We start from the raw sequence: 13083 nt of genomic DNA on the forward strand, positions 1-13083 counted from the left end.
TACGCCGCCATCCTTCTCTGGGGGCCCGCCGCCGTGAGCTCTCTCAGCCGCCGGCCCTCTCCACCGCGCCGCCATCCGCCTCGGGGGGGGGGGGGCGAGCTCCCTTCGATGTCGCTCGCCTCGGGGGGCCCTGCCGCTGCGAGCTCCCTCCGTCGCATCCCGCCTCGAGGGCCGCCGCCGCCGCGAGGTCCCTACACCTTCGTCCTCCTCGGGGGGGCCCCGCCGCCGTCCGCCTCCTCACCGCTGGGCTGCGTGAAGCGGGCCACCTCGCGGTGGTGTGGCACGCCGCCGTGACTGCCTGCGCTAGCTGCCCCGCCGCCGGCCTTCGCGCGCAGCACCTCGCTTCCAGTCCACTTCGCTCGCAGGGACAAGGATGTTCACGGACGGAGGAGCCGCATGGAGCCACCTTTTCCTGGCTTCACCTCGCGCGTGGAAGCCGCGAGGGGCTCCAGGTGCGGCTCCGGATGTGGAGCTGCTGCCTTTTCCACCGTTTGGCAGGGCTCCGCCCGAAGCTGGTTTTGGAGCCGGAGCCCTGCCAAATAGGGTCGTAATAGTAAAAATTGCAGTAAATGTACGAAACTTTTGTATGGTCTTTTACACTCATAATTTTGTTTCCTTGGATCCAACCATATTTTTGCATCACATCCAGAATGTTAGTTGCTTTGTTTCAGTAATTGATTCGACTCATCTAAGAACCACCTGAAACGGTTTGCTTTAGAATGATTATTATTGGAGATGATCTTAGCTGACTGGTCCATATGCCTTCTCAATATCATCACTGAAAATGGTGGATGGTAGTGACAACTATCCATTAGAGCAGGTTAGCACTCCGAAGGTCCGCAGGCAAAACGCGACAAAAGAAATGGTGGAGGGTAGTGGCAACTATCCATTAGAGCAGGTTAGCACTCCGAAGGTCCGAGGGTAGTGACAACTATCCATTAGATCAAGTCCTCCATTGCTTGTACATGACAAAAGAAAACTAGGACTGGAGTATGAGCGTGACCTGCCGAACCTATGAATGGATCACGAGCCTGCTGGAATCAATATCTCGCCGGACAGCAACACTTGCTGGAAAACGAACTCGACCGCGAGCCCTCTGCCCCACTGAATCTTCAGTCTTCAACGAGCTGCTGCCAAACACATCCACGCCCGAGAAGTACTGAACCCATCTTCAGTTCTTCAGTCTTCACCCGGTGCTATAAATCAGACGAGACCCCTAGGGGAGACCCGATACGGATATGAATACGCCGTCCAGCGACGGTACACCATCTTTTCAAAACACCGATATGATTTATATTTATAGAAATATGTGGTAAAGATAAAATGAAAACACATACATATAATAATTTATAAACATCGCTTAGAATGTTTTTGGAGTATCCGATTGCTTAGTATTTGATATAATAATCCATCCATCTATACATGTATAGAGTCTATATATTTATAGGAAAAATGAGGAGCTAGAATTTTGAGGTGTCAAAAATGAATCGGAAAGATATCAACAAAGTATCCTGGTTATTTTATTTATTTAAATATAAATGAAATATTCGATAATCGTCCAACAAGTATAGGAGTATCGGTATTCGGTCAACAAGTATAGAAGGAGTATCGTTATTCGGTAAGCTCGGAGGAGTATCGGTATCTAACACACAAGGGTTCACAAGTATCCATACATCGTAGACAGTAAGGAACCGAACCTACATAAATATCGGTATCTCATTTGGGCGTGGCTAACGTACGGCCGGCCGTAAATTAGGCCGGTTGTACGGCCTATTTCTTTTTAGAAATAATTGGAGTCATAGGCCCACGCCTTTCCTCATTTGGTAAAATAACCGGCGGACAGTTCAAGACTAATTTTTGCACCAAAACCAGTCACACAACCGCAAAACATTTTTACTATCTTGATACCAATAATTCAACTCAACAATTGTAATTAAAAGCAACTTTAGAAATCTCATAGGAAAATCTAAGAAAAATGGTAAGCAAGAAAATCTAAGAAAAATGGTAAACAAATTAGAGCATATACAAAAGCATTGTACTCATCTAAATTCTAAACATTCAGAGTTTCAAAGCTACAATCATACAAGTCATAATTGCCTCCATAGTGGTACGGCTATAGCAGCAAGAATGTCTTGTAGTTGTGATCCTCCTGCTAGCAGGATCACAACCTGATAACCTCCAAATCTTGTTTGTCGGTACCCTGTAGCAGGGATACTCACTCCTACTGCAGCAAGGCAGGACTCGCATAGTCATCCGTAACTACGCGATAAGGGGCGGAGCAGCTGGGCCCCACGGGTCAGGCTCCTACCTCACCGGGCCAACGGCCCCGGACCCGCTTCCCGCTCTGGGACGGGTCCGGTGACGCCACGTGTCCCCGAGGAGGGGAAGCTCCGAGCCAACAGCCGAGGGCCCGGATCCCCGCGTCCGTCCGGACCTCCCGCGCGCGTAGAACCAACATACCACCGGGGGGGTCCGGAGCCGCCACGTGTCCCGCAGGCGCGGGCGCGAGCGCGGGTCTTCCGCTGGAAGACTCGCCCACCTACCGCATTCAATGCGGGTAGTTGAGGCGTGCACTGCCGCCGCGGCACGCGGGGCAGCCTTTGTCAGGCCTCACTGTAGACCGCGTATTACCGAGGTACACAGTGCAGCCGCCTGCGCCGCATCCGCGCAAAGCCCGTCTGCCGCATTAATTGGATACGACGGCACGGCACTTTTCCATCATGCCGCCTACGCCGCAAGCTACACGGCCCGCTCAGCTACGCTGCAGGCGACGCCGCAAGCTACGCCTGGCGCCGTTTCGATAAGACAGCGCATTGGTATGCTGGACGGAGGATTCCCGCGGGCAGGCAAGGAAATCCAGGAATGAGATCTCCGCATGCAACGCCATAATGTATGAACAGTATGTTATTTTATACTACATTGTTTGGGCCCACTTGTCGGGGACTCAACGGCCATGTACGCGCCTCCCTTGAGATATAAAAGGGAGGCGCTCGCTGTACACAACAAGCTCTGAAGCGCTCAAGCTCACTCAGTCTCAAGCAATACAGCACACAGTGGACGTAGGGTATTACGCTCCGGCGGACCGAACCACTCTAAACTGGCTGTGTTCATCGTGTTCTTTCATGAAATCGAACTAGTCCTAGCTAACCCCCGAGTACTCACCCTCTGGGCTTAGGCGGGTGCATTCCGCCACCCGGCTGTGGTTTACCACACCACGACATTGTTCCTCCTGATAGTTGTTGTCATCAAAAAATCACCAATTGCAGCATCTTTACTGCAACAATCACCAACCAAAAATAGATGGCAACGTCAACAACAATAATAGAATCACACGGTCCTCGTTCATCTTGATAGAAACCAAATCGACCAAATCAAGTGGCGCAACATTGCTGCAGGTAGTTCGGGCTGCTGCTCCCGCCGATGCAGAGGGTGTGCTTCCCCACATTCTTCCTGCACGTAGATACCCAAACACCACTATATCACCTAGTCATAGAAAAAGACTTCCACGGAGCAAACCCATCAAAGTTACCAAATAACTCCCCAAAAATTTATCTCCATGTGCGTGCGTACAAACCAACAAGTAGGAGCACGAAGCAACATCATATATAACCGAGCCCGAGGGGCGGACGACAGCCGATGAGGGGGCGGCAGCTGAACGACGACTTGAAGAGGATGTAGCGTAGGTTGTTATCGTCATAGAAGTCGTAATCCACAGCCCTGTCCGTCTTGGCGAGATACTTCTTGACCTTGCCTGTTAGAATTGCTCATAGTTTAAATATAGAAAAGATTGGCATGCATACACTAAAGTAGGTTATCCTACTTGCATAACCAAAACTGCCTAGTAGCTCATATAAGAATTGCTTCTAAATTAGATGCAAAATGCTTCGTAGACATACAGTAAATTGTCTAGATTCTAAACTGGACCGCCCCAATTGCATATTGTTCAAGACCCATGAAAACATAGAACTGAATAAAAATACACATTTGATGCCCTGGAAGCATTAGCAAAAAAGTTACATATTTGATGCCCCGAAAACAAAAATGCACCTTGGACCACCCCAGCTAAGAAATCTTAGAAAAAAAGGTAGAACTATTATATTTTGAACATTGACAATGCAAGCATCAGCTATTAAGAAATGCATTTATGAAAAGAAAGCATACCAGCCAGCCGTAATTACAACCACACCTCCCTCCTTATCTGCTCACGTTACGTTATTTCTACTTCACTAATACTACCATTCAACTCAACAGTTACATGAAACAACTTTTTGAGACTAATTAAGCAAATTTATGAAGAACTCTAAAAAATTAAAACATATACAACGGTAATTTTCACCCATCTAAACATTCATACATAAATCTTCAGACCTCATTCTTTAGCACTAAAAACATATGGAGTGGAGCCATCATCAAATTTGTGTAAGCCTGCTATGGCACCAAAACAAGGAATTGAATCAGTATTAATATACCAACAAATTGCCTAAATTGATGAGGACAGCTAACCAGCAAAACAAGGAATTGAATCAGTATTGATAACCAGCAAAATCGCATAAATTGATGACAGCTAACTAGCAATAAAAAGAATTGAATCAATATTTATAAGCAGCAAATCACCCAATTCAAGCCTTGTGTGAGCCTGTTCATGCCTATTTGTACAACTAACCATCAAACCAGACACAAACAATAAATTGGGGGGAAATGCTTATCGGGAACCATATTATTGCCCATCTATAATAATATTATTGCCTAATTCCTATATATAAATTGCTTAAATGCTTACCTAGTGTTGATATTTTTGTTATTACATATGGAGAAAATGCTTATTAGGAATCATATTATTGCCCATCTATAATAATATCGTTGCATAATTCCTACTTATAAATGCTTATAAGTTCTACCAAGATGCTAGTGAACTTAGCATAAGTTGCATGCGATGCTTATGTACTAATAATCAGCAAAAAACAGAAATTTTTCTAAATTGCTTCATGTGAACATTTTAGATGCTAGTCGGATAGTATTAAAATGCATATTGAAATTTATTAAAACCATGGTTTAATTTGAGAGCAGCAAAATATGTTTGCTGTTGGTATTCAGAATAATATGGGAAGAACAACTATTCTAATATTCGATACATTCAAACAATTGGATTATAATGGCTTTTGAGAATAGTGAATTCTGTAAATTCCACGTATGAGCATTATTACTAATTACACAGTAGCTAGAACTAGCCAATCGAAAATGTCTCTCACATAATAAAAAGGGAACATGTACCGAGATCATGCATATATTAAAATTGTGTAGAGCATCTATCACTAAATTTTTTTTATAAATGATATAAATATGAAAAAAGTAGTTCTAGATAATCTGTACACTAAATCAATAAAGTAACTTGCAGTCTAGAAAATCAGTAACTTGTAGTCTAGAAAATCACCGATCGAACCACAAAATAATAGCATTGCATAATGACAATAGTAGTACTGCCTTATTGAAATGATGATTATTGCCTAATCATGGTGCATTACAGCATGCTTTGGAAAGAAAACATAGACAATAATATACCTCAAGTTTTGCAAATGTGTGACCTTTGTACGCATCCAGCTAGATGTAATTGTTAATTTATCTCATCTTCCATAATAAAATAGGATGTTGTCTAACTCAAGAAATAGATTTGTCCTCATAGAAATCAGGGGTTCACCTAACTGAAGAAAGAACTACCTACTAAAAAGCAATTATATACCTAAATGGAGTAGTAGCTTTGCATAGTAAAAATTGAACTTTACCTCAACATGTTTGACTATGTATATATGTAATAAAAGTTATCCTTCCCAGCATACCTGCACAAATTAAAATTGATTCAATAAGCAAAATAAAAAATCCTGAAAATACAGGAAATACTCAAATCAAAACACCACAAACGCTATACTTGTTGAATTAATTGCTTGTTGACTTAGTATAAGTTGCCTACAAATAAAATTCGTAGGTTCACCTCAGTGACCTCGGGTGTTATGAGAACAACCCTTTGCCTAATGCAGAATAGAGCCTTTGATCCTAACTGAGATAGTAATTTGTCTAATCAATATCAGACTATTGCCTATGTACAACAATAATATTGCTTGAAATCCATGTGTTCAACCAATCACCAGGCTTTTGAATTCTGGTTTAATATCATAAGCAACGTGTCATAAGCATTTTGATTAGTGTTCAGTAGATATTTAAATGATATCAGTGGAGCATCTCATAAGTATAATATCCTCTGTTCTAATGTGTTATTCTATCTGAACACAAAAATGCTAATCAAATATGATAATGCTAACCTGGTGCCATGATTCCAACCTAAATCATTGTCAAAACTAGAGAAAGGACAATGACTGAAAGAGTTATCTATGCTATAATTTACACTAATTGAATAGGCAAGTTGTCCTAGCCTATTATCTTACTACACAAATGTTCAAAGCAAAATGAAACCAATTCACAAAACTAAATACAAGCTTGCAGGCTAGCACAATAAGACTTCCACATATCCGGTCTACAGACGCTCCAAGCAAAGCATTAAGCATTTGTTACTCAAATGGGTCACTGACCACAAGGAAGGCGAAGTTTGTGTCAGCAGGTTCAATCTACACCTGGTACACATCCTCCTTCACCATCTCCTGGCGGCCACGATTACCTCCTTGCTTAAAGCTTCTCCTGGATACAACATATATAGGAACAAGCGATGATGCCTATAATCAACACTTTGAACAAGCCAGACATGCATTTTCTCGAACAGGTTCTGGGCAGAAAATAGAAGGGGGACGCACATCCACCATGCCGAGGCTGAGGGAAAGGAGGGAGGTGTAGGCCTCCACGTAGATCTTGGAGTAGCTGCTCACATCCTCGTCGTCGGCCATCCGGCCAAAATCCCCCGAATCCTAACCCCCAGCCTCAAATCCCTTATCAAACCCTAACCCAGACATGCCTCAATCTGAGATGCGGAGGAAGGAGAGACAGTTAGGCTATGGCAGCGGAGGCTACAGTGCCCAGCAACATGATGCGCCCTACCGCGAGCTGCTGCCCTCATCCGCCCCTCCCTACAGCACGTCGCCCGCTGCCGTAGGGCTAGGAGGAGGGTGGGGCACCGTAGTAGGGCAGCACAGAGGAGGAGGAGGAGGGGGAGGGGGAGGGGGAGGAGAACCTGTGTCGCCGGCCGTCTGCCACGATTTCACTGGAGCTTGACGAACGAATCGAAGGATCGGGAGAGAGCGGCTCAGGGAAATGGAGAGGGCAGCTTATCTGCGTGTGTGTGAATAAGGGGTGAAGAGAAAGATGCCTGACCGAAAAGGATAAGGCCGTGCGTGATGCCTGTGAGTGTTCGATCAACGATGGATGACGGATAGAGCCAGCCATTTTAGGGGACAAAAATAGGGCCGGCTTGAATACAGTCATTACCATCTCATTTAGGTTAGGTGTGTGTGAGATCAGGAATCTCAAAGACCGATGCTCAGCAACAATTCCAATCTGGCGATTCACTAGCATGAAACCACATCATCAAACTTAAATGATAACATGAGAATAACTAGCAAGGACAATAAATAACATGACAAATTGTGATAATAACATCAGGACGATAAATAACACGAGAATCACTGGTACGAGATGGTAACGCCAAGATGTGATTATTACACCGCAGTAATAAGCACGCTTGTGATTACACACGGATAGTACTCAACTTAGGCTTGGGTAGGTGGATCTTGCAAACACACAGATTACTTGCATAACCGCTTTGCTTCCTGAATCCTCATCTAGATGTCCTTGTCGTCGGTGCAGTCCCCCACGCCGGCGAACTCGGTGCAGTCCTCCACGCCGGTGACCTCGGTGCCGTCCTCATCGTCGGTGACCTCGACCTCTGTATAGTCCTCCGCATAGCCCTTGGTACGGTACTGCCCGATGAGGATCTGCTGGTACTCCCTCATTTTGTCAGCCAGAGCCTTCTGTTCGTCATAAAAATCGCGGAACCACTCAGGACTTTTGCCCAACCTTTCTTCACGGAAGCCAACGAGGGGATTGTGGGGGATTCAGTATCATGTATTCGACGAGCGCCTGCGGCACAATCGTCTTGACCACCTTCTTCCTCTTCTTTCTGGCGCCTGCCGGCTGGCCAACCTCTGCGGCGCCTGCCGGCTGGAGGTCCTCCGCCACCTTGCAATTCTTTCCAGGGACCTCCACCTTAATGCCAAGCTTCCGCGCCGCAATCTCGCGATTCTGTCGAGCCCATCTCTTCTCCCGGCGATCCATGAGAGCCTTCTGCTCCTCCTTTAGTTTGAGGATCCGAACCTATATAACCCCGATACTTCAACATGACCCCGTATCACGTATCCGATACGTATCCGCGTATCTGTATCCGATACTCCGATACACCTTTGTGTTTTAACTTTTGCAGAAATTTGACGTATCCACGTATCCGTATCCGTGCTGCATAGATCCGAACCTTCAACGACGCGCTCGCTTCCTTCATCTTCATCAACCGCGGCGATCTCCTCCTGAGGTCAATGTCACCGTCCGCCGTCGCCCCTCGAGGCCCCGATCGAGCCTCAACCTCTCCCAACTCGCTCGTTGCCCGCGAACTTCCGAATGAATCACGAGCCTACTGGAATCAATATCTCGCCGGATAGCAACACAACACTTGCTGGAGACCGGACGATCACGCGCCCTGTGTCCCGCTGAATCTTCCGTCATCAATGAGCTGCTGCCGAACACATCCACGTGACCACGTCCGAGAAGTTCTGAACCCATCTTCACCGGGCGCTATAAATCAGAAGTGTCCCCAAGGCGAAACCACTCGCACTCCACTCTCGCAGCCTCTTGCTCTCTTCCAGCAGCTCTGTCGCTGAAGACCGTAAGAGAGGGAGGCCGCAGGCAATGGCCACCGCTCGCGCTCTGTCCCTCGCCCTCCTCCTCGCGTTCTGCTTCGCCGCCTACGCCTGCGCGGCCGGCGAAAGGGAGCCCGTTAACAGGTACATTTCGTACGCCGGCAGGCCCGATGAGAATGGCGCCTACCACGGACGGATCCCTCCGGGCTGTTCGGCTTACACCGGGAGGTAAGCGCGATGGATACTTCGATCAGAAGCTAAAATCTTTGCGTTCTCGATACCCTGCACACTCACCGAGCTGGCCTCGCACTGCAGGTGTCCCAGTAGCCGCCGGGCTCCAACGCCGGTGGCCACGGGATCGAAGGGCGATCACATGAGCCATGCTGCTTTGCCGAGCTATGATAAGCATCCGGCTCCGACAAAGGCTGGAGCCAAGAAGGAAGCCGCCGGCACCAAGGGTCGTTACATAAGCCGTGCTGCAATGTCCGCGGACTGCGGCCTTCTTGGGTGTCCCCCGCGCCCGTAACTGACGAACTGGAGAGGCTAGTTCTCAAGCGGAAGAATAAACATAGCACAACCGTGCAAGCCGTGGAGAACTTGGCAGGCGTGAGATGTAACGCCGTATTGTATTTGCTGAGTCTGTGAGCCATACAGGTATCCTCGAACAACTACTCACAGGAGTTCTGAATACCTGTAGTAACGCCGTATTGTATCTGCTGAGCCTGTGAGCCGTGTTTCTGAATGTACCTCAACAAAGTGTATTTCACTAGAAATAGTGTCGGAAAGAGTTACCGTTTTAAAATACAGAAGATCCGATCAATAAGAGACAAACTTCTCAAGGATAAAAGGGCATACATATACAAGTTCAGTTAAACCTCCAAAAGAACTCTAGATATAATTTTTAGTAAGTTATTTCAATCTCTTGAGTTACAAACTACAGCCATAGGAGCACGCCAACAAATGGCACAAAACCTTTACTACATGCCTCACCTGAAACTAAAAGCAATTGAATCACTACAGGCTTCGATAGGTTCCCTGGAACTGTATCCTGATAGACCACCGGTGCTGTAGAATCATAGTGTTTCCCCTTGCTCCCGTGCCAGGGAAGTTGAAAGGATGGAAAGGCTGTGATTCAAAAATGTCAGTGCAGATTCGCAGTCTGAAATAATTTTGGCGACTGACGAAGGCTCATTAGACGCCGACAGTGACCCAGCAGCCATTGCAGTATATGAATCTCGCAGACTCCTCAGATTTCCTAGGAACTGAAAAATCACAAATAAGCACCCAGGTCATGCTTTGTAAGATGCAACACGAAGACAAAAAAGAACAGAGTGTCTTGTCTACTTATCTAGTTGGAAAGAGCATAAAATGAAATGGTCTGAGAAGATTCCTACTAACTGTAGAGGCATGGTATTCTCAAGATACAGCATGAATTACACATAAGGTCGTACAATCATATTTCAAGACATTACAGAGATAATAATACGGAGTAAGAAGAATGTTCAATTTCAGTGTCTGCTTAGCGTATGTTAGTTCTTATTTTCCAGCAGAAATGCATTCTCTTTTATTTCTGTTGGTTACACAGTTTTTTATCCCTTGGATTAAACAATACCACGGCGTGTAGATCACTAGGTCAGCGAAAGTTAAAAAGAAGAAGAAATGAGCAACAAAAAGAACCAACGCTTCCAAAATTACCTTTAAAAGGGTGTTATATGCCTCTAACAGGCGATTAGCGGCTGGACCAAAGCCATGCAGTTGTGGCACCTCCATCATGTGGGTCCAAGGATGAATTTCCTACAAATATAATTCATCTTTATCAAATAATGATACATAACTTAAAAATAATAGTAGTTAAAAGAAAAACATATTTTAAGGATATACAACTGGTATACATACAGAAGATACAGATACAGGGAAAGTAGGACTTGCTGCACAAGATATTCACCTTAGTATATATTGTATTGAAGGATTTAACCGTTTCCAAAAATGATTGCAAATATTCCCTCAACTTCAACTCTGTCTCAGCATAGTCTTCATTTGGGTTGTAATCATACTAATCACAAGCAACTACACTGTTAGCACGAAATAGCATGCTGCATAATACTATATAAATATATGGCAATGAAGTCTATACAACAAATAAAACTAGCTGTAACAACAACAAAGCCTTTTAGTCCCATGGAAGTTGTGGTAGGCTTAGAACAAATAAAAGCAAGCACAAAATTTCAGATCATAGTGTATCCCAAGTTTATTTGTTAACAAACTTAAGCTAAATGGTTGTATGCTTTGCTACATAAAACGTGGAATTATCAGAAAAATCTGCAATATGCCAATATGCAGGATGGGACGTAAGGAACATCAACAAGAAAAGGACACAAGACACTGTCTGATGTCCTAGACACATCATATTATGTCAAGGTTGACGGGTTCTGCCTGTGATAACTAACACACAATCTCCGTAAGATTTAAAGTTTCAGAAGTACTAAGCAAACTGTACAACTAGTGCAGATTAATTTATCTCAGATTCTGCACAGCAGAACCCAACGTTCGTGGGACAAATGGCGTTGAACTGAAAACTTTTGTACCATTGCATATCTTGTTGTACCTTTGATGCCAATTCCTGAACCATCTGCTGCAAATTGGACATCTTTTTTGTATACTCAGAGAGCTTCAACTCTAGTTCTGCAATATCGGGTCTACAAAACAAACATTCAACTAAGATATAGAATACATGAGGTTGTTTTAACATTTTTGTTATGTGGGAACCACAGGGTAGCAAGAAAGATCCAGACAAGGGGAGCAATTCTGAATACGCTTGAAATCTAAAGCACCTAAACAGTACATTTGGCAAGAACATAGATTGGAAACACTTACAAAGGGTATATTGATTGTATTTGAACATCTGCAGGAAAAAGCTTGCACTCCTCTGAAAAAATTTGGGCTTGTTTCTCAGCAATTGAGTCTACGAGTTGCACATCCTTCGCCAATTGCTCATCAACACTACAACAATGAAAATTGTTATGTACTTCATGTTAAATGCCCACCCATGCAAATTAACACAATGCTTTCTGGAATAGATTTTATTTGGCATTAGATTATGATGTAAGGAAAAAAATTACAAGCAGCCCAAGGTTTATGTACAGTATTCTCCTTTAGAATCAACAATCATCATAGTAGGTACATTTCATTTTGGATACAGATAGTTGTGTGTAAACCCAACCTCCATTCTGGATTGTCGGCATAGCAACTAGCTTCCACTAGATCGACAATGAGACGGAGCAGTTCCACCCGCTCCTCATAGCTGCCTCTACCCTGCAATAACAACAGTCATGAACCCTAAAACATGGCACACCATGCATCTCAGTTTGCAATTGTGCGATACTAGACATCATGCATGATAATAGCATCATAAATCCAGCAAATGGAACACGTAGCACTAATAGGTTCAGCCATTTCTCTCACCTGAATCGCTTCGGTGTCCACTGAAGGAGTGATGCCCAGGAAGTTAGCTATCTCCGCCAGGTCTGCAGAACCCCAAAGCCACACCGTTAGTACCACGCGCGATCCCAGGAATGGAAAATATCTACCCTATGAAACCAAAACATTACGTTGGATTCTGTTGTTCTCCTCATCGCGGTCCAGGCTATCCCCCTGCCAGTTCTGCTGCGTGAACGGCGATCTGTCGCCTAGGAGCCTCCGGAACGCACATCAAACAAGCAAACCCTCAGTTTCGAACCAGAATTCAAAAATCGAAGGCCACATCTAGCAGAGAGATTACAACTTCCAAACATCAGGAGGAGCGGAGAGGAAATGCGGCGCAGGCGAGTGGGCCGTACCGGAAGAACAGCCACTCGAGGAGGCGGTAGCGCTCGACGCCGGCGAAGAGGAGGGACTGCGCGGGGGCGTTGGCCCGCGGGTTGGCGAGCAGGGACAGCTTCCGCTGGATCTCCTCCATCTGCTTGGAGGCCATGGCTGCTTTCCGCTCACCGCGGCGGCCGGCCGGTGCTGCCGGTGGGGATGATGGGGATCGAGCAGACGGCGACTGACCAACGAGCGAGATGGTACCGAGATTTTAATTCCCCATTTTTTCCCCCTTTCAATCGCTTTCAAAATTCGAAGGCTTCTCGTAATTGTTTAGCAGGACTGCAGGAGGGTCCCATAGTATCAATCAAGGCAACCGCTAATTGGGCTGCGATTACAACGTCCTTTCTAGTTTCTACGGCCCAATGGCTTG

At 45.4% G+C, this 13083-nt stretch overlaps 2 protein-coding genes and 1 long non-coding RNA gene across 4 annotated transcripts; 1 reads left to right on the top strand and 2 right to left on the bottom strand.

Moving 5' to 3' along the window:
• Positions 1-3125: 3125 nt before the first annotated feature.
• LOC120708795 lies at positions 3126-7350 on the bottom strand. Of its 2 annotated transcripts, XR_005689480.1 has the most exons (5): positions 7175-7350; positions 6801-6964; positions 6582-6687; positions 3575-5834; positions 3126-3450 (listed from the first exon to the last, which is right to left on the bottom strand). It is a non-coding gene; the product is annotated as an uncharacterized LOC120708795 (long non-coding RNA). The 2 variants fall into 2 exon arrangements; XR_005689479.1 differs by having other exon boundaries at positions 3325-5834.
• Positions 7351-8598: 1248 nt separating this feature from the next.
• LOC120708798 lies at positions 8599-9688 on the top strand. The gene is made up of 2 exons (XM_039994213.1): positions 8599-9077; positions 9165-9688. The coding sequence occupies exons 1-2, from the start codon at positions 8899-8901 to the stop codon at positions 9373-9375; spliced, it is 390 nt and encodes a 129-aa protein (XP_039850147.1). The 5' UTR covers positions 8599-8898; the 3' UTR covers positions 9376-9688.
• LOC120708796 (AUGMIN subunit 7-like) lies at positions 9664-12996 on the bottom strand. Its single transcript, XM_039994211.1, has 9 exons — positions 12686-12996; positions 12458-12543; positions 12312-12373; positions 12070-12161; positions 11724-11849; positions 11455-11545; positions 10795-10902; positions 10545-10643; positions 9664-10111 (listed from the first exon to the last, which is right to left on the bottom strand). The coding sequence occupies exons 1-9, from the start codon at positions 12817-12819 to the stop codon at positions 9923-9925; spliced, it is 987 nt and encodes a 328-aa protein (XP_039850145.1). The 5' UTR covers positions 12820-12996; the 3' UTR covers positions 9664-9922.
• Between the last annotated feature and the right edge of the window lie 87 nt (positions 12997-13083).

Source organism: Panicum virgatum, chromosome 5K (assembly GCF_016808335.1).
Source record: "Panicum virgatum strain AP13 chromosome 5K, P.virgatum_v5, whole genome shotgun sequence".
In the NCBI taxonomy this organism is placed as follows: domain Eukaryota; kingdom Viridiplantae; phylum Streptophyta; class Magnoliopsida; order Poales; family Poaceae; genus Panicum; species Panicum virgatum.